This window comes from Argopecten irradians, chromosome 11 (genome assembly GCF_041381155.1).
Source record: "Argopecten irradians isolate NY chromosome 11, Ai_NY, whole genome shotgun sequence".
NCBI classification, from domain to species: Eukaryota; Metazoa; Mollusca; class Bivalvia; order Pectinida; family Pectinidae; genus Argopecten; species Argopecten irradians.
The window spans coordinates 10,207,528-10,232,332 of NC_091144.1; the positions used below are offsets into that span (position 1 = coordinate 10,207,528).

The window sequence follows — 24,805 nt, forward strand, 5'->3', positions numbered from 1 at the left end:
CATCACTGACGAGTTCTAGAAGGATCAAACAACTACATGGTGATCATTACTGACGAGTTCTAGAAGGATCAAACAACTACATGTTGACCATTACTGATGAGTTCTAGAAGGATCAAACAACTACATGGTGACCATCAACGACGAGTTCTAGAAGGATCAAACAACTACATGGTGACCATCAACGATGAGTTCTAGAAGGATCAAACAACTACATGGTGACCATCACTGACGAGTTCTAGAAGGATCAAACAACTACATGGTGACCATCACTGACGAGTTCTAGAAGGATCAAACAACTACATGGTGACCATCACTGACGAGTTTAGAAGGATCAAACAACTCCATGGTGACCATCACTGACGACTTCTAGACGGATCAAACAACTACATGGTGACCATCACTGACGAATTCTAGAAGTATCAAACACCTACATGGTGACCATCACTGACGAGTTTAGAAGGATCAAACAACTCCATGGTGACCATCACTGACGACTTCTAGAAGGATCAAACAACTACATGGTGACCATCACTGACGAGTTCTAGAAGGATCAAACAACTACATGGTGACCATTACTGACGAGTTCTAGAAGGATCAAACAACTACATGGTGACCATCACTGACGAGTTCTAGAAGGATCAAACAACTACATGGTGACCATCACTGACGAGTTCTAGAAGGATCAAACAACTACATGGTGACCATCACTGACGAGTTCTAGAAGGATCAAACAACTACATGGTGACCATCACTGACGAGTTCTAGAAGGATCAAACAACTATACTACATGGTGACCATCACTGACGAGTTCTAGAAGGATCAAACAACTACATGATGACCTTGACCATCACTGACGAGTTCTAGAAGGATCAAACAACTAGATAATGACTACAATCACTGACCATGTAGTTGTTTCATCCTTCTAAAACTCGTCAGTGACGATCACCATAAAGTTGTTTGATCCTTCTAGAACTCGTCAGTGATTGTTATCATGTAGTTGTTTGATTCTTCTAGAAATTGTCAGTGATGGACACCATGAAGTTGTTTGATCCTTCTAAAGCTCGTCAGTGATGGTTACCATGTGGTTATTTATCCTTCTAGAACTTGTCAGTGATGGACACCATGAAGTTGTTTGATCCTTCTAGAACTCGTCAGTGATTGTCACCATGTAGATGTTTGATTTGAAACTCAAACGCCGTTTAATATAAAATGACACAAAAACATTGATCCGCAACTGGCTTTTGGAAACTAGCGATGGTATTTTTGCAAGGTTATAATAGTGAATTCCACTTTCAACAGAAAATAAATGATAGGATAATTTCTTAATTACAAGGTTGTGAATAAGGTGACCAAGTACAATTAAATCGACTACAAAACTACTTACACTTCTGGGAATTATGTTGATAATGGTCACAACTGCACATTCCCATAAAATGATAAAATATCGTTATCGGCCACAAGTTGTCCTCAGTATTATAAGACATTTCTGGACTGTGAATATACCATTAAATTAAGCATAACAAACAAACTGCTGTAATTAAGAGATTTTATTCCACCTTCCTGGTGAACAAACATAAGTGCAATTTCAGCAAAGTGCAATTTCAAAAGTATAATTTTCTAATGAAACTGTCTTTGTTATTCAACTCCTTAAATAAACGACTTCACAATACAAGTATCAAAATAGATTTTACCACAAAATTTCAAATCGTACATTTGAACATTTTGTTGAACATTCTAACATAGCACTGATAGCATACCTTATAAATCTAATTCAATTGTCTTTTGTTGTTAACGTCTTCAAATTTTGACTGCAATTTCACTTTCTCTATTTTCATATACATATACATTGTATCATGTAAATATGCATAAAGAAATAAAAGAAAAATAAGTAAAAAAAGTATTTCGTTTGTACAGATTACAATTTCATAATTTAAAAGAACATCTACCCTTTCTGATTAATAACATAGACAAATATTAACTCTTTAAATATACAAAACTTTGAATACAGTAAGTTGAAACTTGTGCGTAATTCTTTTTTTCTTGACAACAAAAAGAAAATATACAATATTATACGATATTGTCTTTTTGTGAGCATTTGCTCAATTTAACATCATAGCATGGACATCTGATGAAAAGAAAAGCTCCATGAATGGTTTTCTTTATATTTAAATAATAAAGCAGTCTCTTTGAATCTTGCAACAATTTTGAACAAACAATTGTAATCAATGCCACGTCCAGATGGGTGTGTATGTATCCACATCGTATCAAAACATCCTACCGTTTTATGTAAGACGACCTTCAGCGAGTCAGGTGCATAATTTTAAATAAGATACAAAATCAATATCTACAAACACAACAAATAAACATATTTACGCGAAAATAAATAAGTAACATATTCATACATTTTAGAACATTATTGAGTCCTCCACACGGTCGACCCTACGTAGACACAGTATCACAGTAATAGTCTACAGTATTATCACAACACCAACAGGAGAGGAGGCCACCCGGAGCCTGGCGCCCACCAAATAAAGAATATTAACTTGCATAACCGTCAAAATTTGACTTCTTATAGGCTTCAATTGGCACCAAAATCTATACCACTGATCAGTTGGTTAAATCTATACACCCCAGAAAATGTTCAAGACTGTTTTTCTCGAATGTTTAGCAATATTCCCTGACCAGTCTAAACTCTAAACCTCGATGTGGCCAGTTAGTAATTATGAATATATTAAATTGCCATTTGATAAAATGGTCCTTATTTAATACCTTCACTTCTCCAACAACTACACAGACAACGGCAAAATGGCGATTTGATCTGCTTACCAATTATAGACAATAGGCATATAACGTGTCTTTTCTTGCCAATTTATTTGAAAACATTATTCACAAAGAACTATTCGGACATGTTTAGCAAAGATGGGGCGAATAAAAAACGAAAAAACAAAGTTTGATATGAAGTGGTATCGATATCAACTATACATTGTAATTTGTTGCAGACACGCGAAAAAATTATTCATATTTAATCTAATTTCCTAATGTTACTAGGTTTCTAATATGGACCAAAACTTTTCCACAATTTTTCTCGTTCTGATTTTCAGTATTGATTTTATTTCGATTAGAAAATGTTTAAGAAAAAAAATGCTTTTACATGTCTATTTCTTTATAAAGTTTTTCGGAGACGATTATTGTTATTGCGGTAAAATATAAAAATACACAATATATCAGTAAAAGATTCTCCGTATTGACAGGGTAAAAAAGTGCATAAAACATCACATGACAAATCAACTTCCGGCCTGAAATTTACTTCCGGCCATATTGCACCATGATTTAAAAACAATCGTCAGTGTTCCAAATGTCTGTCTCCTGACGGATTTAATGACGTTCTGATATTGCTATTCTGTATCAAAGCAAGCCATACACCTTGTCTTTCTTTGGTATCTTAAACAATCTGACACGTTCGGTATACATATATAGACATCACACCCGTATCACATGTTATGGAATGCAACTATCGTAACCTTAGTGTGTCTACATCGCAGCATCAGTCCATACCTTCCACAATGACCAAAAACTGTTTCTGGACTTAAAACACTTTTCCTCCACGCGCGGCTTTTCCAAAACATCCCAAACGCATCTTTTCTTGTGCCACTGCGTATGCCATTAATATGACAATACAAAATTGACTACCGGTTGGAGTCTGCCAAAATGATGCGGCTGCGGGAAAATATCCACAAAATGATTGATGTGGTTTTCACCTGGATAAATGGGTACTGGGGTGTACATCATGTCCTCAGGTAAAGGTTAACACCGGGCTCTGCAGCAGCTGCACGGGGCTGTGCAATATGGTCGTCTGTGGCATTTCCTCGTGCCCGAAGAAAGAAAACGCCGGAGTCGAAGATGTAACAAGTCGACATGGAGATACAGGTGGTGAGTACTTCCTTTTATTGTTCCGTGTTTGAATTTCTTTCTCAAAGTCCAAAAGTTGTTGTAAGAAACTGATGTTAGGTGAAATAACGCTCCGGCGAGACTTGACAAATTCGAAAGCTTCGTCCAAACTTAAACACTGGCTCTGCATGATGTAAGCCAGACAAATTGTAGCCGATCTGCTGATTCCTGCCTGACAGTGTACAAGCGTTTTCCCGCCTTGACGCTTCACTTCATCTGTAAATATATAGTGATTGAATTTAGTAAGCGGCGAAATAAAACATACTATTGCATTGCACAACACATTGAATTTCATATTAAGGATCTTTTATAAACATGTTCACGACTATTTGATCTAACTTTTAAATGCATCTTACTAATTACGTGCTTAATGTAAAACTAATTCTATAATCGGTAGAATTTCCCTGTACTAACACCAACCAAAAATGGCTGTCTTTTTGCATTATTTCTAAGTAGCAACAAAAGCTCCGTATCTCTCTTGTAATTACATCAGAGGCCCCGATAATTACTTCCTGTGGAAATTGATTGCCTTTGCATTTCCACGATTTCTGATTCTAATTAAAGAGGTTGTGCAGCGTCTTACAAGTGTTTACATGTCGGTCTAAACAACGAGAATTAAGCTAGCGTACCAAATAAGTCTTAATGAGCTTCACTCTTTGGTAACAGATAGTCATACCTAGGAACGTTCTTCTTAAGACGTGTTGAAACATTGCCCAGGCCCCCAGGATCAAGAAACAGTCTTAGACTTGGGTTTTTGCTTAGCCAGTAAAAAATAAAATAACCTTTAGTAACGTCATCTGTGATCGGCTCAGCAAAAAGTTAATACTGTTTTAGATTTAAGATTGTTTCGTGATCCTGGGGCCTGCAAATGTATCTTCTACATAATTTTATTAAACTATATCATTTATGAAAGTAACTGTGTTAGTTTTATTGTGTCTTCCATCATAGAAGAGTAGTTTAAGATAAAAATCATAGTTTGATATTATTCCGTTACCAAAACGCCGTATCTAAATTTAGATCTCCGATAATATTTATCCGATTTCCACACACTCCCTACACTAGACTACATAACGATCCGTCGGTGTGCTTGCCGTGTCTGTGTTAGTTTCATCAGCAGTGTCTGCCGACGAGCGCGTGGGTGTTAGTTCGATCGATCCGGACCAGCTCCGGTGACACCATTATAGTCTTACATAGCCAACATGGCTACCGTAGTCATGGAAATAATGGTTCGCATACAATCTAAAAGGATTACACGGGCAATGTTTTGGTAATTTTTTTCCGAAGAATTATCTTCAAAGTAACCAAATGAAATGCTTTCAGCAATGAAATAAAATAGAAATAAATATATCGTATGTTCATAAGAATACAAGTTCTGAGTGCTTAAACTATTTGGCAATATTCTTAAAGTCTATATTACATTTAGTGTCCAGAAATTAGTATCGAAACCAATCACTTTTTAATCAAAGCTATCCTAGTGGGATATAGTTTGGCTTAAGCAATATAACAATGTTATAATTGCTTATAAATACATATGTAGTTTATGAATTCTTCTAGTCCTTCATTTAACTATTGTAGTCGATTTCAAATGTATCCATGGAGAAAACAAAACGACGAGTTCACACTTAAGATGTCCTTCAGTATAATGGTTGTCAAGACGCGAATTTTCCATTAATACTAATGTAAAGAATCCGTGTCCTTTGAAATCTGTTTCAGCAATGCGTCACGAAGTGGCTGACTCAGGACAATTTACTTTGGACATTTACCGGAAACATCGCACTTAACAACGCCCGCTTCCGGTCAAAAAATCACAGCCGCTATGTTAAACCAGCGTGATTAAGAGTTAAAGAATGGCCCGATATGTACGTGTGTCACTGATACTGGCCTACAAAGACGTGTATGGAATCAGCGGCAGTGTTATTTACTATAACAAAAAGCTCTGTGTGGACAGGAATTCACAATTTACAGAATTAAACCCGACAAAACGCCTTTTCGTTTGATACTAGTTTAGGGTACTAAACGGGAAATTTGTGACCCGATGAGTAAAAATAATTTCATCAAATATTACACCGATACATCGTATTTCATAGTATAATATTCTCGAAAAGTAGTGAATCGACCTGGAGTATCACAAACTATCGCAAACATCCACAGGAACCGGAAATACTTGACGACCTATCCTAATGACTAAACTATTTGGTTTATTTCTGATAGCCATTGTCACAGGTCTTGTATCAACCTGATTTTATGTACAGAATTCAAACATTTGTCTGATGTTCATGAAGGATGTTCAATATAAATCGCCATACATACAAAACATAAAAGACAATTTACATACCTATGAAAGAAATTGCTTCCATAAACCACGTGGAAAGGTCGACCAGAGGATTGTCGTCGACTGGGATGTTCTTGTACCGGAAGTCGGCATCAAAATGGTTCTGACAACTATTTGAAACATTCAAGATGGCGGTGATTCCATGCGTCAACAGAACGTCCTTTCCGGCGGCACATAATGCGTTACCGATGTATAGGTGGCCAAGGAGTTCGACGGGCTCCGACTGGAACACACGGAACAGACAGTAAATAAGATGTAAAACATACCAAAGCTGTTATGTGGGTGGTCCTTATAAATTTCAGTAAACTCATGTTACCCAATTTCACAGTTTTGGTAAACATCGTTTATCAATTTAATGTCATGTTAATTGTATAATATTTTTCACATTGAAGACATAAACTCATTTTCTTATGTTGTAATGCGTTTTTTTGTATGCAATTGGAACCAATTTTGCATATCACACAGTTATCTCCTTTGCAAGTAGGTACCGATTGTGACGTCATTATTTGTAGGCGACAGTCACGTCTTTTTCTGAAAAATGTGACGTTACGCTCGCAATAAGACGTCACAATCAATACATGAATCTACCCGCAAGGACAGTCGACTCTTTAATATTCAAAGACGAGTAGCATTCGCCATTTCTAATTCACCAATAAGCTAACGTACCGGGACAGATATGTTTTGGAAGTGAGGGGTGTTGGAGGTCTTGGTTGTCGTCGAGTCGTCCTGGCTTTGTTTCGTGCATAGTGATGGGAACTGTTGTTTAAATGTGTTGTATCCACCTGGAACATACAAAATTAGGACAAATTAGTCGTATTAACCTACGCCCTTACACATATACACCAACACTACACATTCACCTACAAAGGCTTTTCCCTCCGGGATGCGTGGTCTGTAATAAACGTGACAGATGAATGCATTGGAATATTTTCTATTCAGAATTTGGGTATCGTCTAATGGAAGACATTTCTGTAACTAAAATTCAAATACGTTTGAATTAAAACCAATTTTTACGTCACTGTGAAGTGTAAAGGCCTAGATGGACACTAATTTTCGTGATAATGATTCGTGTGTTAAGTGCTACAACCACTCGCCCACGCAACCTGCCTCGTGATACAAAACCTTCTGCAGTGGGTTAATCTCCATAGCGATATAAATGACACATTCATACTGACACAAACTCTTAATTAAAACCGCTAACGCATTTCACCTGTGTATATAAATAAGCGTCATCATAATTAACATCAACACAATGTATGACCGGAAATTATGATTTTTTTCCCTTCAAATTTTAATTTTTCATCAAATATACTGTTTGTATAACAGATAGACGAGAAGTGTCATTCTTCATAAGGACACGAGTACATACATGTACCTAGTACATCATATATTTAATCATAGAGTATATATATATATACCTAGTACATCATAGATTTAATCATAGATTACATACTTAGCACATCATAGATTTAATCATACTAAGACATGCCCATTGTTTGTGTCTTGCTAGTGTATACAGTAAGTGGCTAGAGTATCCCATGCAAGACTAAATCGTATCTGACATGTTTTTCTTATTAATGTAAACTTGCTATATCCGGACAACATCCTATCTAAAAGTCGCCCTGTGGTCAATCTTAATCAACCATTTACACCAACTACAAATGAATATATACACAACATGACAGAAAAGTGTATAGCAAGAAGTCAAGATTCGATTGTTAACAGATCGTTACAAATTAACTCTACCCACATTCATAACGTATCTCGCCAGAACCTGTTATATAATACAGATTGGTTATGTGGGTTGTACAATTTACATTGTATCATAGATGTGTATATACCAGGGAGTGTTCTCGGGTCTGTATAGTCGTTACCATTTGTTTCTCTCTGTATACACAAACTGAACTGTTTCCATGGCCACATAGCTTCATCGTGTATGTCCTTACAATGTCGTATATATGATATTTTACAAAGAATACAGACTTGCAATACATTGTTGGGTGGATGTGCCCCACCCATAAACATACATATACATAATTACTGATATATGTGGTTGATAATTATCTGAGCATGACCGACTGTGAATGGTCAGCTATTTACGCTGTGTGTATAGTACGGCCGGGTGGACGCACCTGTTGAAAGACTAACGAAAATGTCATGTATTCAATTACCGTAATCGTGAATGGAGATGTTTATTTACAAACGTTGACCATCGGTCATTGAAATTCTCATTACGTGATAATGACGCACCTGTTGGTCACTATTGGCATGAATGGACAAACACCGGATGTTGGTATAGTCCAATTGTTGACTCAGTCGTCTCACGTGGGTATAACAATAGGTACATAAATACACTTTTGAATTTACCAAAGAAAGTGTTGCATCACTATGAGTATTTTACCCTTGCTAATTATATGTAAGTTTACGATTGACTGCGGTCAGCGACTCGCCTCCTCATATGTTGCTGATGAAACGTCTCTGAGAGGTGGGTTACAACTAGCTATCCCACGTTTTGGGCTTGTCTCTATCTATACCTACCTACCTACCTACCTACCTACATAGATGTATATATAGTACGTAGTGATCTAGGATATATGTTGGAATTTTTCTTTATTAAATATAAATTAAACAAGTCAATAAAAATTGTATAGAATTTCTAGTCTCCGAAAGTCCGTGACCGCTCCCGACTATAAACTTCGGAACTGTACATTTTGTAAACGCCACATACAACTTTGTGACACCAAAACAAACCCTTTATATCAAGATAATCGGTCATCGATCTTTAATTGATTAAAATCAGACATTGATTATTTCTGGTGCGTTCGACGAACCAGTAATTTCAAAATATGCTTCGGCTTTGTCTTTTACGAGATACAATGAACTTTATGCTGCCTCTTTTGATATGGGATTGACCGGCGGGATTTCATGTTATAAATTCTCTATACTTTTATAAATATCTGTTCAAATACATGTATTATAATTATACATTACCAAGTTTCTCGCCTTGGAATGACAGTCTCCGCAGCAACTTTGTAAACGGTTAACACTTTACTGATCAATTAATACCATGGCGTATTACACAACTATTGACTCCTGTAGTTATTAACTCAATAGAACTTAAGAAATATTGTAAAACCTATCTCAGCATGAATATAAAGAGAAAATATAAGTATTCAATTGCAGGAGGAAATACAGATGAAAGGAAATCGAACGAGATCTGGAAATTACTGTATCGATAACATCGCCGATTAAGAGGAAGTGCGAGGTTGAAATCGATAGCTTTTAAGTACACTCAACTTGACACTGGCTAGCACTAGAGGCAGACTTGGCGCGTTCGATCCTATCTAGAGTACCATAGGGGCATTCTATATGATCTAATGTTGACAGGATGTCGATATAACTCCGACCCCTATAGACACAGGAACCTGATGCATTTTACAGCTTGTGTCAGTTTAATATATGTAGAGAATATATAGGCGTGTGGAAATTAATGTCCCCATGCGGCCAACGTCCCAATGAACCCTGGTCTTTTATCATACGAGTCATTTTAGGTTACTGCTGATCGAAAGTTAAATTCCTCTTAATTATTCAAATTTGTGAACGAACTATCTTGAACTTATTGATGTTGGTTATCTCAAAACAAAATCGAAATCAATTTCCAACTTTTGGTCGATCTTCAAAAGCGAAGTCTTACCAGGACCGGAAACGTCTGAGTGTTTTATTGCAATTGGGTACGATGAATTGGTTTCATATTTTATTTCATAGCCATTGATAATCAGTGAAGTGAATCAAAGTTTAAAGATTTGCCTCAGGTCATAAACTTTCTCATATGCACAGGAGTTCATTGAACAGCACAACTTCCCATCAGGGACTTCTATTCTTTATTAAAGTTTAGTTGCTTTATTTCAATTGGGTGTCCGAGCGGCCAACGCCTCCGTAAGCCTACAAGGTCTTGTATATAATGATAAAAAATGGTAACAGTAAGTTTGTTTGTTTAGCAAACAGTGGACGTTTGTTAATGCTCATGTGTATAAAGAGAGAGTCAACGACCGAAAAGACGAGTTGAGTTTCCATAACTCACCCACATTGTACTATGACCCTGGCGTTTGTTCATAGACCAATGAACCTCACGTACAATGCAATGAACTGTTTTATATTCACTTTGTATACGACAACGGATTTCAGTCTCACTTTCTATAAAGATAATTTCCAGATAAACTTTGTGTATTTTTTTCTCATCTACATGCTTCTATTTGTCATAAATAAGTGTTCAGTTCAAACGATTTTTATGGGTTTTTTTTTTAAATTTAAAAAGATAGCTGTATAGTACACATATTATTTACGTAAATGTATATTTTAACACGTTAGAATTTATTTTCAATTTTAAAATTTTTGGCCGTCATGATTTTTCCAATCGTAAAAGAGAGCCAAAGTAAATATTTACAAATGGTATTACGCCTACATGTAGCTATATTGTTACTTACTAGTATATGTGTACATTGTACCATATATCCCTCCTGTCTGTATAGTATATAATGTGTGACGTGTTCAACATGTTTTTGTTTATGAAGTCATCTATGATAATTCCATCGTATTATTTTATGTTCATGCAATAACATCCTGGTGTATCGGTATATCTTTATGGTTACTCTATATGTCATGAGATACGACATACCTGATACATTAATATACATTGTACATCTGTATATCAAATATATGAAAGGCGTGTATACGGTTTCATTTTGAACTAAAATGTACACCCGATTCAGTTTACTTAATTTCATTTTATTTTTTACCGTTTTATATCGTTAAAACACAAATATATACTTTGATCATTGATTTAAGACTATATAGACAGAAATTATAAATGTGTGTTTAAAATAATCTTCAGATTCCACAGGATTCATGCATTCTGCTCCATCTGAATAAATATAAATTTTATTATTTAAATATTTATATTCCCGAGTATAAGAAGAAACATGTTTGATACTTGGTTCAACTCATTCAAAATAATTTTGAATTAAAATAGTTTCGTTATAAATAATATTGTGTGAAACACTTTATCTATATATTTACTATCCTCAGAAACATTTTACAGCGCATACGCATGCTAGGTGAACGGATGTCTCAAATAAACAAATGAAATGAAACTTACAGTTATCATCCCATATTCGCCTCTAGAGTGTGTTCATGAAGCAATAAATGCTTTTAGATATATGTGTGTAGTCTGTAGACCACCTCCAGTGATAAACCCGGCTGCTTACAACTTCCTGCACACGAGATCTACTCTAGGATTGTGGAGATAAGGGCCGTCTTATCAATGGAGACACGCAGTTCTCGCCGAGATCTATATAATTGGTGCCGAAATCTTACACCAATATTGAACCTTGTACGCTCTAGAGGTGCATTTCCGTAAATAAGGCGTAAATATGGACTCAAAAAATAATATAAAAAAACCCATCAAAGTAAAGCTAGGGTGGCCAGTTTGATTTTATATGTCGCCATTGCCTAAATGAAACCGGAATTACTAAACCACATAGTTTTGTATAACTTGATTGATATTTTAAAATAAGAGTAAATTAATAAAGTATTAAATTTTTGTGTTGAAACTTAACAATAGATTGTATTTCTCAAACTGATAATTACGGTACTACGAGTGGTATGAAGCCATTCCTTGTGTAGGAGTGGTATATATAACGATGATTGTCTATATAGACACAATTACATGTTTAAGCTGATTATCTATATAAGAAGATCAATATTTTTATGTTCTTTTTATTAATTTCACACGTTGTACTGAACGCAAGCTGATTTCGGCCAAAGGATAAAGCTTTTCTGACACGAGAAAAAAATATATACTTATTAGGTGGAATGTAAAAATAACCATATTCGTGTTTGTGGACTCAAAGTATTATTTCATCTACTTTTCATTCAATTAATTTCAATAAAATCGCTTTGAAATACATCAGGAAAATTTTCTCTGATTTTCAAATGTATATTTCATGTTCCAACAGCCAAAACAAAATTTCACCAGAATATTTTTAAACAAAGGACACCTGACTAAGATAATTTGACATATTGACTTTTGTCTGTCAGATGTCGAAATCTGGTGTTGGGTTCAGGGAAAACTCGGATGAAGTTCAAATAATTTTGTTGGTAATGAGAAGACCACAATCGAAATGACCAAACACAGATATTTTTCTTGATCTGTAATTAAATTATATATTTAATTATCTTAATAAGATATCTTACCTTTGAGGATTAAACACTTTGCATCTTTGGCGAGCTTGCATAATGTACGGTAGACAATGGTGAGGTCTGAGGTGTCTATCCCACAGCTGTTGTTGTTGAGGGTATTTAGAGTCGGGAGACATGGTCCTTCCTGATCATACACAACAATGGTAGAAAATTGTCCACAGATAAGCCGGTTTTTCGTTTCCACTCCAAGCATGGACTCCAGATGCACTTGGCCACCGTTTGCAAACCTCCTCTTCAGAATCGGGGGACAGTACATATTACAAGCCCCGGTGATGTGTTCTTCGTTGTACGCTATGTAGGGTCGACTGTCCACAATTAAAAGTTTACTCTCTGTTTTAAAATTCAACATTTCGTTTTCCATCACCTGCTTCAGTTGATGAGCGCTGACTCTAAAAGCCATAGTATAGTGATATGTCACTCGTAGTACTAGCGTATGTGCGGATATCTCACTGTCTGTTCGGTAAATACTGGAATGTAGCCGAGTTGTGGTCGTAGCCCATTCATAAAACTGCTTGTAAATCAAGCGCCTATATAAACAGCAGGAATGAAACTCTTCCGGCTGATAAATTATCATACGCCTAATTTGGATAGGCGATTTACTCAAACACTACGCGTTGTAATGTAGTTCTCGCTACTTACGATGCTATTGATTAAACCGACACGCTCAGCGACCAGTTATTAGCATTACTTAACATATTGACATTTATCCCGCGCTAAGATTACGTTTGTGAGTCAAATTAATTTATATTATTAAGTTTGTTCTGTGTGGGTTTTATGAATGAAAATCCTCAAACCATTACGTCATCATATAATTTTCATCCGCGTTTGGAAGCCACGCCTCCGAAGACCTTATTTAGCGCCCACATTTCCTTTCAGCGTAACTCTACCGGATGTAAACAAACCACAGCCATGTGAGTGAGCGAGATACAATTAGCAGACGACAGCCTCTGGCTTTTTCCCGCCTGATCGGGTTCGTTAGCAAATTACGAGGCAATGTCATTACATAATTTTCCACTCGGATGAAAGAGACAGGTGCAATTAATCGTCTCCATCGACAGGAAATCAATGTTTTGTGCGCGCGGCGATTTATTTTCTCTTTATACATGTAGGTAGGCGTTGAAATGCACTGCATGAGGTATCGGCAGTGTGGCATGCTTTTGATTGTGCACGATTCCTGTAATTAGCCATGATTAAGATACCAACGTTTGAGGAATATGGTATTTACATTATACGCTCTGCAGGAAAATATGCACACTACAACGACACTTAAATTATACTCCATTCATTTACACGTATCATAAGATACATTATTGTATGCCATGGACTAAATCAAGGACGTACTAAATAAATTGTACTAAATAAATTGTATTCAAGAATGTAAAAACCATGTATATACCAAAATTATTTAGCTGAATGCAAAATCGTTTACAACCATGATATAGTCAACTTATAGACTTATTCGTGTTAAAAAATTGCTAATTAATTAAGTTCATTTATGCGCATCATATTCAAACAAATTACATGTCCAATGGTCTTAGCGAGGAGCACAAAAACCCACATTTCATAAGTACACTGAGTTTTCTATCGGTTTTATATACAAATGTATGTCGTTGACGTTAAAATGAAAAATTAAAAAATTCTAACCTCTAGGTATTTTTATTGGCTTATTCAAGTCGGACTCCGGTCGCGTGTAGATTATACATGTACAGTACAGATTCTTGGCTCAACTTCTATATAATACGTGTTGGTACTAATATACGTTATTAATAAGCGGCTTATCAGGAAAGGAATTAGTGCCACGTCGACATTATCACAAGATATACAATTGTAGCTCGACAATATAATACAGCGTATATAATTGTATACAAGATTATATAGCTGAGAAAGAACGACGTGTTATACGAGTATTCAGCGAATGTATTTGTAAATACTTGTTTTAAAATCGACAGATCAAAGTATACAGACATATTTCTAAAAACTACATTAAAACCATTATAATGGGATTAATCATTATCATGGTGCTGTATGAAAATTATGGATACTGCTAAAGTTGCATGTTAAAGAGGAAATCGCAGTATCTCTATGATAAACCCGTGTATTTATACAAATGAACCACTAGATAAATAAACTTCCATCATTTCTGGAGCGAAAACCTTTTGCGTGAATGGGTGTATCGGAACTCCTCACACCAAACAACCAAACAGTTTATGCACTGATACACAAATAGATAAAAGGGTTATCTTCACGTGCACAGCGCGAGGGTTGCCAGGGGATATAATGCGCACGTGTTGGTTATTAGAACAATTACTACCGGAAACGAGCTATCCGTATTTTGAGCATTCCTAATCACTTCTAGCTGTTCGAAACCGGGAAGCTGTCAGCATTTAATGAGCTTTCCTGTTAATGAAGTTTCCATATTAAGGTCAGACGAAGGTGGTATCCTACAATGTCGGACAATGTACCAGTGTCATCTCCTAACCCAGAACAATTCACCAGTACACTAGTCTGACATATATACCAATGTTGTTACCTTTTTGTATTTCATTTGAATTACCATTTTGAATTTATACATCAAATCCAATTTCGTCAATGCACGCATTAAAATCATTGACTTGAACATTTAAATTACAAATCGACGATCAATTAAATGAGTACTCATTTGAGATATTGTTTCATTTGATAGCATTTTACTCTAATTTGTGCACAAATCTGAACACTGCACCAGCAAAATAATGGCTTATCAGTTTCAAAACCAGTTGTTTGTACGTATGCATGTCTGTGGATATCGGACCCGTCCCCTTTGTACCAACACTGTCTCGGCCCTCCCACCTTCACGATTTTGCATGCATGGCTATCCGCGGCGCGGACATGAGTTGAGGATGACCGAAGTTGAATAGTGTTACGCCGAATTACGCGTTGTTTCACGTTTTATATGAGTATATATAGATGTTCACTCCATGATAAGATATCTCACGTACTCGACTATTCCCGGGCCATAAATTCTTTTATTTCTCCGTTCTCTCTTTCCTGTTCGATGTCCCGGATATATACACTGGTCCGTGTAACATCCTGTTTGTAATTAGAACTAAACGGAAACTCCGGTACGTTTCCGCTCTCACACCTGTCCATCAAAGCGAGGCTCGAAAGATAAGACAAGCAGATGGTATTGGTTCATTTTAAAAGCTTTTAATTGGTTATCATATCATTCTGCTTCGTCACTCAAAAGTTTCCAACGAGCGTTTTAATACCTTATGTAATTACCAAATTTTTCATCACGGACACTTTCTTCAAGGTATACATGCCGTTTTCATTCTTTCAAACCAAGAAGAGCTTTTAATACAAATGGTATTCACCAGTAAAGTTACCACTATTTTGAAAATTACAATACTTCCAATGCATATGCTTTAATTTTAAGTACAAGTAAGAACTCGACAGGAATTTAGCAGTAAAATGAGTACATATGATCAGACCAGTCCACGGAGCCAAGTTGTTGTGGTCTACAATTTTATTGTCCTGTATTTGATTGAGAAAAAATACCATTTGTCAGCGGTGGATCATCTTTAACTTATGAGACCAAATGATTCTCAATAGGTTACCGAGACAAAAATCACATGTCAACCCCCCCCCCCCCCCCCCCCCCCCAGCTATGGCACATATACCTTCAAGAATGCATAAAGATGAACCATATTGCAAAGTTCCATTGCTGCCCCGAACTAAATAATAATAAGATGCATAGTTTTGTATTCAAATTCATATCATCATGAACCGATAAAAAATAGCTATAACCGATATTCGATATCACGGCAAAATGATACAGATATATTTAATAGAAAGACAAAACTCCGCAATATATTGCCATACATTTGCATGCTCGAATGCTTTTAGCACGTTCATCGACATATATTGAATTAGTTTGAAATATTTCCAATTGTTGATTATCCGATGAGTAAACGCGTATAAGTTTGTAACATTAAAAATGTCAAAAATTTTCATTTACATACAAAAAGTTCTAAAGATACTGCGTGGTTAATGAATTAACTCGTGGTTATTTCTGACACCTATTTATAGAACATAGGTGCGACAGAAAGGTAAATAAAACTTACTGAAGCAGCACCGGTTGACCAGAGATACGATAAATGGATATGTCTAGATCTATCTGCCTGTAAAGATTTTATCATATCTTGCGGTTTGTAATAAAAATATAACTTGTAGATTCAGATTTTATAAATGGAAGAAGATATGAAGCAATGAAGTCATGGCTATATTTAAAATTAATAGAAACATTTATATAAATTGTAATTTAATGCAGGCTATTCAGCATTCGCTGAACCATACTATTTAAAGCACATTCTCGTTTTATAATGATATATAATCATTTATTTCCTGTCATTTGTTACCCCTCAAAAACTTAAAATTAACTCTGTGTTCACAATATACTAAGGAAATGTCAAGGAAACAAAGGTATTATAGGATGAACAGATTAATATTAAATTAAACATAGAACATGTGATGAAATCTTGCGTGTGCCTGTATCTATTTATTGGATGGATTGAGGCCATGTATTATACAAACAGCGTGTATGTTTAATATTTCAGTTATGTGTAATGATGAAATGGGTTGATTTATTGATGGGAAATGGTAACATCCTTGTTTGGTTATATATAGGCGGCCTCGGGACACACTAAACCGCACTCCGCTGTCAAATAGAATATCATATCACCACAATCAAAGTAATCAGAACTATTTACATGTGGAAAAGAAAGCTACAAATATAACCCGAGTTTTTAACATTACATGGAAACAGTTATGAAAATTAAAAGACATCATTGGCAGATTAGGTCGATGTTGTTGGTTTATTAATTACGTTTAAGCGTTCTGATTTCAATTTAAGGACGGGCCACCCTGTATGCGGAATGCAGCATGTTGGGAGTGCATGTGTTTTTGGAGACATACAACCCGAGACAACGAACAACAGATTATTGGACAACCCTGCCTTAAGCCAGGGGACATTTTGGCTTGGTTTTGTGTAATTCGATTTAATTAAGAACCAGTGCCATTTTTAACACATAATCAAAGATAAGATCCTTATTAAGTCACATTTTTTTAATTTGTCCCTACATGCAGGGCCGAAACTCTAAATTTAGTCGCCTTTTAGGTAATCTGATTAAAATACAGATCCATATTATCACTACGTTTGATAAGAGAATCTGACAACATCCCGTTAGGGGTCACGTCCAGATGACCTTTGCAAACGGCCAATCAAGTTGGCACTGCCAGAATCTTGACTGGGGATCGAATAGTTTGAAAGAGTTGTCCGAATTATTTTCGTAAATGTAGTCATCTCGCCCAAAGAGCACAACAAAGGTAAATGTATTTGTATACTGGGACGAAATGGCGTTATCGATTTACGTTGCAATGTGTAGAAAATCTATTTGATCTGAAATACACGTGGTAAAAAGGTCACCGCACATGACCCCTTGTGGGGTGCTGTTAGATCCTCTATTGAACGGAGTGGTTATAAAAATCTGTACTTCTATCAGATCATGCAAATACATAAGCAGGCACAATTCTTACGCCCTAGCGGCAGGGAACACTCCACTTGGTCACTTTATACCGACAATGTAAATATATGTGCAAACCAATCTTTCTATTGCATTTGTGCCAAGCGCCAATTGTCCTGCATGTAGGGCGTTATAGTGATCGTAAAAGGCGACTAACTTTAGGATCTTATTTTGTCTCTTCTTCCGAACTGACTTATCCGTCCGAATACCTCCCTTGCTATCGCCTCACTTTTGAATTTGTGCTGAGCGTTCGAGGAAGACTCTGGGTTCTGTCCACCTGGCCGATACACAACAACGTCATAAAACTGGTAATTTATGCTCCCTGCTTAGCGCTCAGCATTAAGGGAGTAGGACGACGGGTTCGCCCGTTGTCAGTATGTGACCGGGTGTGGTGTGTTGCTTGGTGTCTTCGGCGGCATGCTTCAGAAACATATCGCTGAAAAAGGGGAACCAAACGAGAAGACATAACATGAACATACCAGTCTCCCAAAACACGCACCTCGAACTTCACACACTGCATACATTGGATGCCGTCCTTACATGACCATGTCTGCATAAGGACGTTCAAATAATCAAACAAACAATCCAAGAGCTAAGCAGGATTCTCGGCCACTGTCAGTGTTGACTGAAAAGAACCCAGAGCTTCACAAGGACGTGCGTGCAATGGAAGGCCAAAAACAAGGCGATGTCAAGCGAAACGTTCGGAAGAAGATAAAAGATAATCTCCTAAATTTGGTCGCCTTTTAGGCAATAGGCCTAGTGGCTATAGTGCAGGCACACATGTAATGTTCCACGTACAGAGCCAGGTCAGAGGTTTGGCCATTGGTTCACAGATGTCCATGGCCTTCCTCTTAGGGACTAACGCTCAAATCTAGACCAAAAGTGAGACGGTGTCAATAGGAACAAATACAAAATCAGTTTGGAAGGAACGTCTAGATTTAGAACCATTTAAAATTAGAAACAGAAAGATGGCGTAATCCTTTTGCATTGATTTTAATTGTTTCTCGCTTAATAAATTTATAGTGTATTTTATCTCCTGTTTTCATTTTTATTCAGAATATTTATTGTGAGATGTTAATTCAAGCGGTTGTTTCCTCGAAACAGGTCATTTCATCACCCTGCCACACTTATCATCATATAGAATAGCGGGTTCAGACGGAAAAATCAATCGGGGTAAGACACTAGATCGCATCCTTGACCAGCACATTCCCCGCAAATCGAAAGGTCTAAACCATTCAAAGGGACATGATTTAAAGTTATTCTGTAATTTTAGCGGAGATGTTTATTTCTGGTTTTGTTTTAAATATTTCGTCATTTTGTCAGACTATAAATAACACTTTATCATGGCGACAATGTTTTATAGTTTCCCTTAGTTACATTCTTAAAATACGGATTACCAAGTAAAGTGAAATATATTACGTCAATCATAAACACCTCCCCAACAAAATGACAAAGTTTACGTTCAAGACACCTGCGCAATTGCTTTCCATCGCCCGTATCAATTATCACTATATGTAGATAAACATCCTGTAGGCCTGGTACTAACGTGTGCAATTAATATTAACATCTATGTATGGAATACAGTATATCAATAGAAAATTCACCAAATATTTGTAGTGAAATGAAAATTAGCTAATTTTGTATATGGATAATTAAGCATATTATACTTCTGACGTCCGTCTCTGGCGTGGGAAACCAAACCAGGTACCACTAAACACCGATTATGTTTTGTCACAAACACAATTTAAAACAGTGTAGTACATATAGCTATTTATATAGGAGCATTTAAATCTTATATTGACAAAATATTGGCTTATCACAACGGAAGATCATATAATCAATTATGTTTTCATTATATTTTTAATAACTTTGAAAACTAAATGATTATCAATTTGACGAGTTAAACCTCCTCTTTCTCATTATTTATGCTGATTACCTTCTCCTCTTTCTCATTATTTATGCTGATTACCTTACCTGTTTGCTATCTTATATATTTACACTTAAACATTGAATCTAACGGTGAATGTTAGGGCATTGTTTACACTTAAACATGGAATCTAACGGTGAATGGGCAATGGTTCTATGATGGCAAGCTATTTGAAATTGTAAAACCAATTGACGTAATTGGAAGTTGTTTGTAGATTTGGTAAGGAGATTTTATTACTCCCCTGCTGGTGTAACCGGAGGGGACTATTGTTTTTGTTCCCGTCTGTCTGCCTGTCTGTGTCTGTCTGTCAATCCGGATTTCGTTTCCGGACGATAACTTGAGAAAAAAAATCAACGGATTTTGACCAAACTTCACACAATGGCAGCATATGGGAAAATACAGCCTGGGATTGAATTTGGGGTCAAAAGTCACTGTTACTAAAATAGTTGGTTTCACTCCAGACAACTTTGTTCAAACTTCATACAATGATAGCATAACTAAGCAATAATAACTGGTCATAGCTTAGAAAAGTGTAATTGACGACAGGGGACGTGTGTTGCTTCCAACACTTACTGTAGTTCATTACAAAAGTGTCTTAACAAGGGTAAAACGTTCCACTTGCCTTATTTCAAAATATAAATATATGCAATCGGATTTTTTCACTTTTGTTTTTATTTGATTTAAGTTATACTTCAGAAGTCTGGGGTGGTTTTAAACAGCTCCAGATATTGAAAAGATACCATCTGAATTCTGTAAATGTTTATTACATGTTAAAAAATCCACGTACAATGTAATGAGTCCTTTTGAATTTGGTTATCTTTCGCTTTTCTATTACAGAAAAATATTGTATGATGATATAATAACTGAACATTATATTCTAATAACTTCATTTTGGAAACTGCATATCTGGTACGGTGTTTTATTAAATTAACAGAAATTGTTGTGTCTCCCTAAAATAGTGGACCCTATGCCCTTTTTATACTGTTATCTCCCTCAATCGTGTAGCACACGCCATCCGGTCACATTACATTGATAACGGGCAAAGCAGTCGTCCCATTTCCTTTATGCTAGCACTAAACAATAGCAAGAATAACATTTTATGGACTATAGTATGTATCGACAAGGAGACAAAATACAGAGCCTTCAAATATTTCAAGCATTGACTTATCCATGTCTGACGAAATAGCATTATAAATATATTGGAATATCATATTCTCGACACAAATATACAAATTATATCCTGGTCTCGTAGTGATCTGATTTACGACTGATGTAAGTTACAATGTTATGTCGGGATCCAAGACACAAACACTTTGCCTATCGTTGACAAATTTGGCAAATTAATGTCGCTGTGTTGAACAAACCATACAAAAGAATAAGATTAAAGGCCCACTACCTTTCCGGAGCTAAAAGTAAAGGTTTCTTAAAAACATTAATAACATAAGAAAATGCTTATCGATGGCTTAAGATGAGGTAACAAAACCAAACATATGCAAGAATCCTGCATAATACATGAAAACTGAACTACCGCGCAGTAATTGGGACGACGGTGGGAAACATAAGACGAACCGCGTTATTTTAACTATTTGATCGGTGATTTAATCCAGAAGATGATAAGTGTAGTATTAACATTAAGTTAATAACATTTGCAACTCCGCAAAATTATCGATCTCGTTTTACATTCCATTTAAAAAAATAAAAGCCGTTTCGGAAAGGTAGTGGGCCTTAAAACTAGCTTACCACCGAGCATAATTCAAGGTCATTTATGGACGGCCTTCCAGGATGTTACTCATTTGTGTTGTTTCACTTTGTAATAATTTATGATTTGTAAGGTATACCAGGATTTAGAAATGAAAATGAATTATCACCATAACTAATTGATGAAACATTATGCTCCGAACACTTTCTTGTAGGAGGGAAGTTCAAATCAAAACCACATACACAGGTTTTGACAAACTGTTTTTTGTGTGTCGTAGTTGGCTACGTAATTAGGTTGTTAGTAGGTGTTTTTGTTTATAAAACTGAAAATTGGGTTGGTTTTGTTGTTTATCATGACATACAGAATAAAGCAGTTCAAAATTGTTGATACGTTAGATCAATAGAAACTCAAGATGTGTCCGTTTCTCTCAACGGAAATATAACTGCGTCACGTAGTTCTGAAAACCTAGCAGCGATTGCCTTAGTATGGGTTGGTCCTTCTTGTTTGCCAAGATTGTTTGTAGCAGGGAAAACGGCCTTCTAGCTGGTTTTCCGGTTTTTCAGAAGTCGTTGTAAACAATATTTCATTGCTGACCGGACCAATGTTGTCTTGATAGTTCTTGAGGATGTGAGGAGTGACATATATGATAGTTCTTGAGGATGTGAGGAGTGACATATACGTACAAAGCGAAAAGTGTTTAAACGTTTAACAGGTGTAAAATATGCTTTTTATGTACGTTATAAACCGCACGTAAAACGGATGTTCGAAACGTGTGGTAAACACGGGTAATACGCATGGTAAACAAACGTAATACACACGTTTTTTTCCAAACGGCCGTAAAACGGACGTTGCGTTTTATGTCCGTTTATAAACATCTAGAAACACTATTATTTTGTTTTAAAGTAAGGTAACTTGTTAGGCATTATCATCATTTTATATCATTATAAAAGCTTTATTTGATTGATTTAGGTTATCGATAAGTTTCCCTTTCTAGACAGCTTGCAGTTGCTTACCACACCAATAATATTTACAAATACCGACATTGTTCTAAACAATTGTTTAACGGTCATTTCTGCGAATCCTTATTTTCACGCTCCAGCTTCAAAGAATATACTCTTACAAATATTTCAACAACATGGAAATCGCAAAAATAATAATATGGTGTGTGTCATACTGATGGCAGGCTTCTTTTACAGCTCTTTTCTCCTAAATATATTTCATGTTATTCTGAGACGTTGTTTTATTTTCCGTTTTCGTTGACTTTTCTAGTGTGCGATTTATGACAACTCCTTGGTTAAGCAACATATACATAATAGCTGGTCTACATTATCAGTAAAAGGGATTATCAATAAATGTCGTTCATGTTGACATTTTTACATTTTCACTGCAGACACACTAAGTAACCTTAATAAGCGCAGTTGGCAGTCATATAAGCATTGAACGTCTTTCAGTTGGCATCCATAGCCAATATGAATGCCAACTGGACAGATGCAAATCCAACAAGCGCACTGCGCTTCATGGAATTTGCCTCAGTCCAGTTGGCATTCATATTTTCTATGAATACCAACTGAAAGAGGTTCAATGCTTACGCGCTTCATGTTGAATTTGCCTCTGTCCAGTTGGCATTCATTTTGGCTATGAATACCAACTGAAAGACGTTCAATGCTTAAATGCTACTTGTAAAATGCTGCTACTATATGTTTTCAATTATATTTTAAAAGAAGGCATTGTACTGTGTGAACCCCATAGATACAGGTAGGCCATCACTCATTGTATACGCCTACACCAGAAAGAAGCCGAACTCTACTACATATAAGACTGAGTGTCAACTGTTATAGCTCCGTACTAAGTGTACATCCCTGTGGACCTCACACGGTAAAGATGGTTAGGATCCTCACACACACTCTGATATTGATAGGAGAACTACACTCATAAAGAATTGAACCGATCGGGTTTGTTTTCGTCCTAGTAGCACAGCATCCTTGACTTATCACCAGCATGTCACTGAGCTGCTGCTATCAGAAGTAAACAAGATAATAACAGCAGCAGCTCAATCTGATATTGACACCATTTGTACTTGTTGTGAAAGCCGACCTTATTGTGCTTTCAGTAGTACACACACATCTATATGGTCGGCTTTCAGTAGTACACACACATCTATATGTTCAGATAAAATATGTAAAGAGATACCGGTACCACATACATGTACGAGTATATTTTCTGTCCTTTTGCTCTTTCAAAACACATTTTTATGAACAATAACCGAACATAACATTCGACCCCAGTCTCCATTAGATATCGCTTCAATGAGACGACAAAATTAAATAAATACCTTCAGTTATAACAAGTTATAACAAGATAGACGTATTAAAACATTTCTGAGTAGTTGTCTGTGTGAATGGCCAGTGTATGCATGTGGCTTCGTGGTACAAGATTTCGGGAAGCGAGTGTTTCTCGGACAATGCATTCCTTGTGCTTGGAACCATTATCAGCCTGGGCTGAAAGATGATCGTTCTTATCCTCACAGATCAAATAACCTCACAGATCACATTAGTTTTACCGCTGATAGACAAATGTTTAGTCACCATTAATTTGTCCGATTATTTATCCAACGAGGGTTAACGTCCGCTAAAGTAGGTCTCTCTAACTGACAGAAAACATTAGAAAATGGAGTAAAAGTGTACATAGTTTTGGGATGAAGAGTGATGTTTTTGGTTTATGAAGTAATTTGTATTTGACCTACGTTCACAACCGATTCGCTGGTATAAAGCACATTGAAAGCTAATTATATATGCAATATGTTGGCGGATATAAATGCAGTTCTGATCAGCGTTCTTCCTGCTAAGTCAATTTTGACACTATATATACATGTACACATTCATTTATTTTGGCACATGCAAAATAACTACCATGTATTGTTTAACATGATTCACATACACCAAAGTATTACTCGCAGCATAAATATACATATTGCATGTGTGTATATGTTACAATGTCATGTCTTCTTTTCTTCTTTGGGAGAGATGTTGTATCATTTAGCTTTGTCAGACATATTGTCTTTACCTACCGAAATCATTATT

General features: G+C 36.1%; 1 protein-coding gene across 1 annotated transcript; it reads right to left on the reverse strand.

Moving 5' to 3' along the window:
- Positions 1-1,532: 1,532 nt before the first annotated feature.
- On the reverse strand, positions 1,533-13,128 carry LOC138334720 (dual specificity protein phosphatase 1-like). Its single transcript, XM_069283407.1, has 4 exons — positions 12,533-13,128; positions 6,947-7,062; positions 6,284-6,503; positions 1,533-4,164 (listed from the first exon to the last, which is right to left on the reverse strand). The coding sequence occupies exons 1-4, from the start codon at positions 13,110-13,112 to the stop codon at positions 3,794-3,796; spliced, it is 1,287 nt and encodes a 428-aa protein (XP_069139508.1). The 5' UTR covers positions 13,113-13,128; the 3' UTR covers positions 1,533-3,793.
- Positions 13,129-24,805: the final 11,677 nt, after the last annotated feature.

What these genes read in the sequence shown, in the direction of transcription:
- LOC138334720 (XM_069283407.1), bottom strand. Translation starts at nt 13,112, where the DNA reads ATGATAATTTATCAGCCGGAAGAGTTTCATTCCTGCTGTTTATATAGG. An exon ending in AAAGTGTTTAATCCTCAAAG is followed by an intron (nt 7,063 to 12,532) that starts GTAAGATATCTT and finishes TGTATGTTCCAG; the next exon opens with GTGGATACAACACATTTAAA. An exon ending in TCCAAAACATATCTGTCCCG is followed by an intron (nt 6,504 to 6,946) that starts GTACGTTAGCTT and finishes CGTGTGTTCCAG; the next exon opens with TCGGAGCCCGTCGAACTCCT.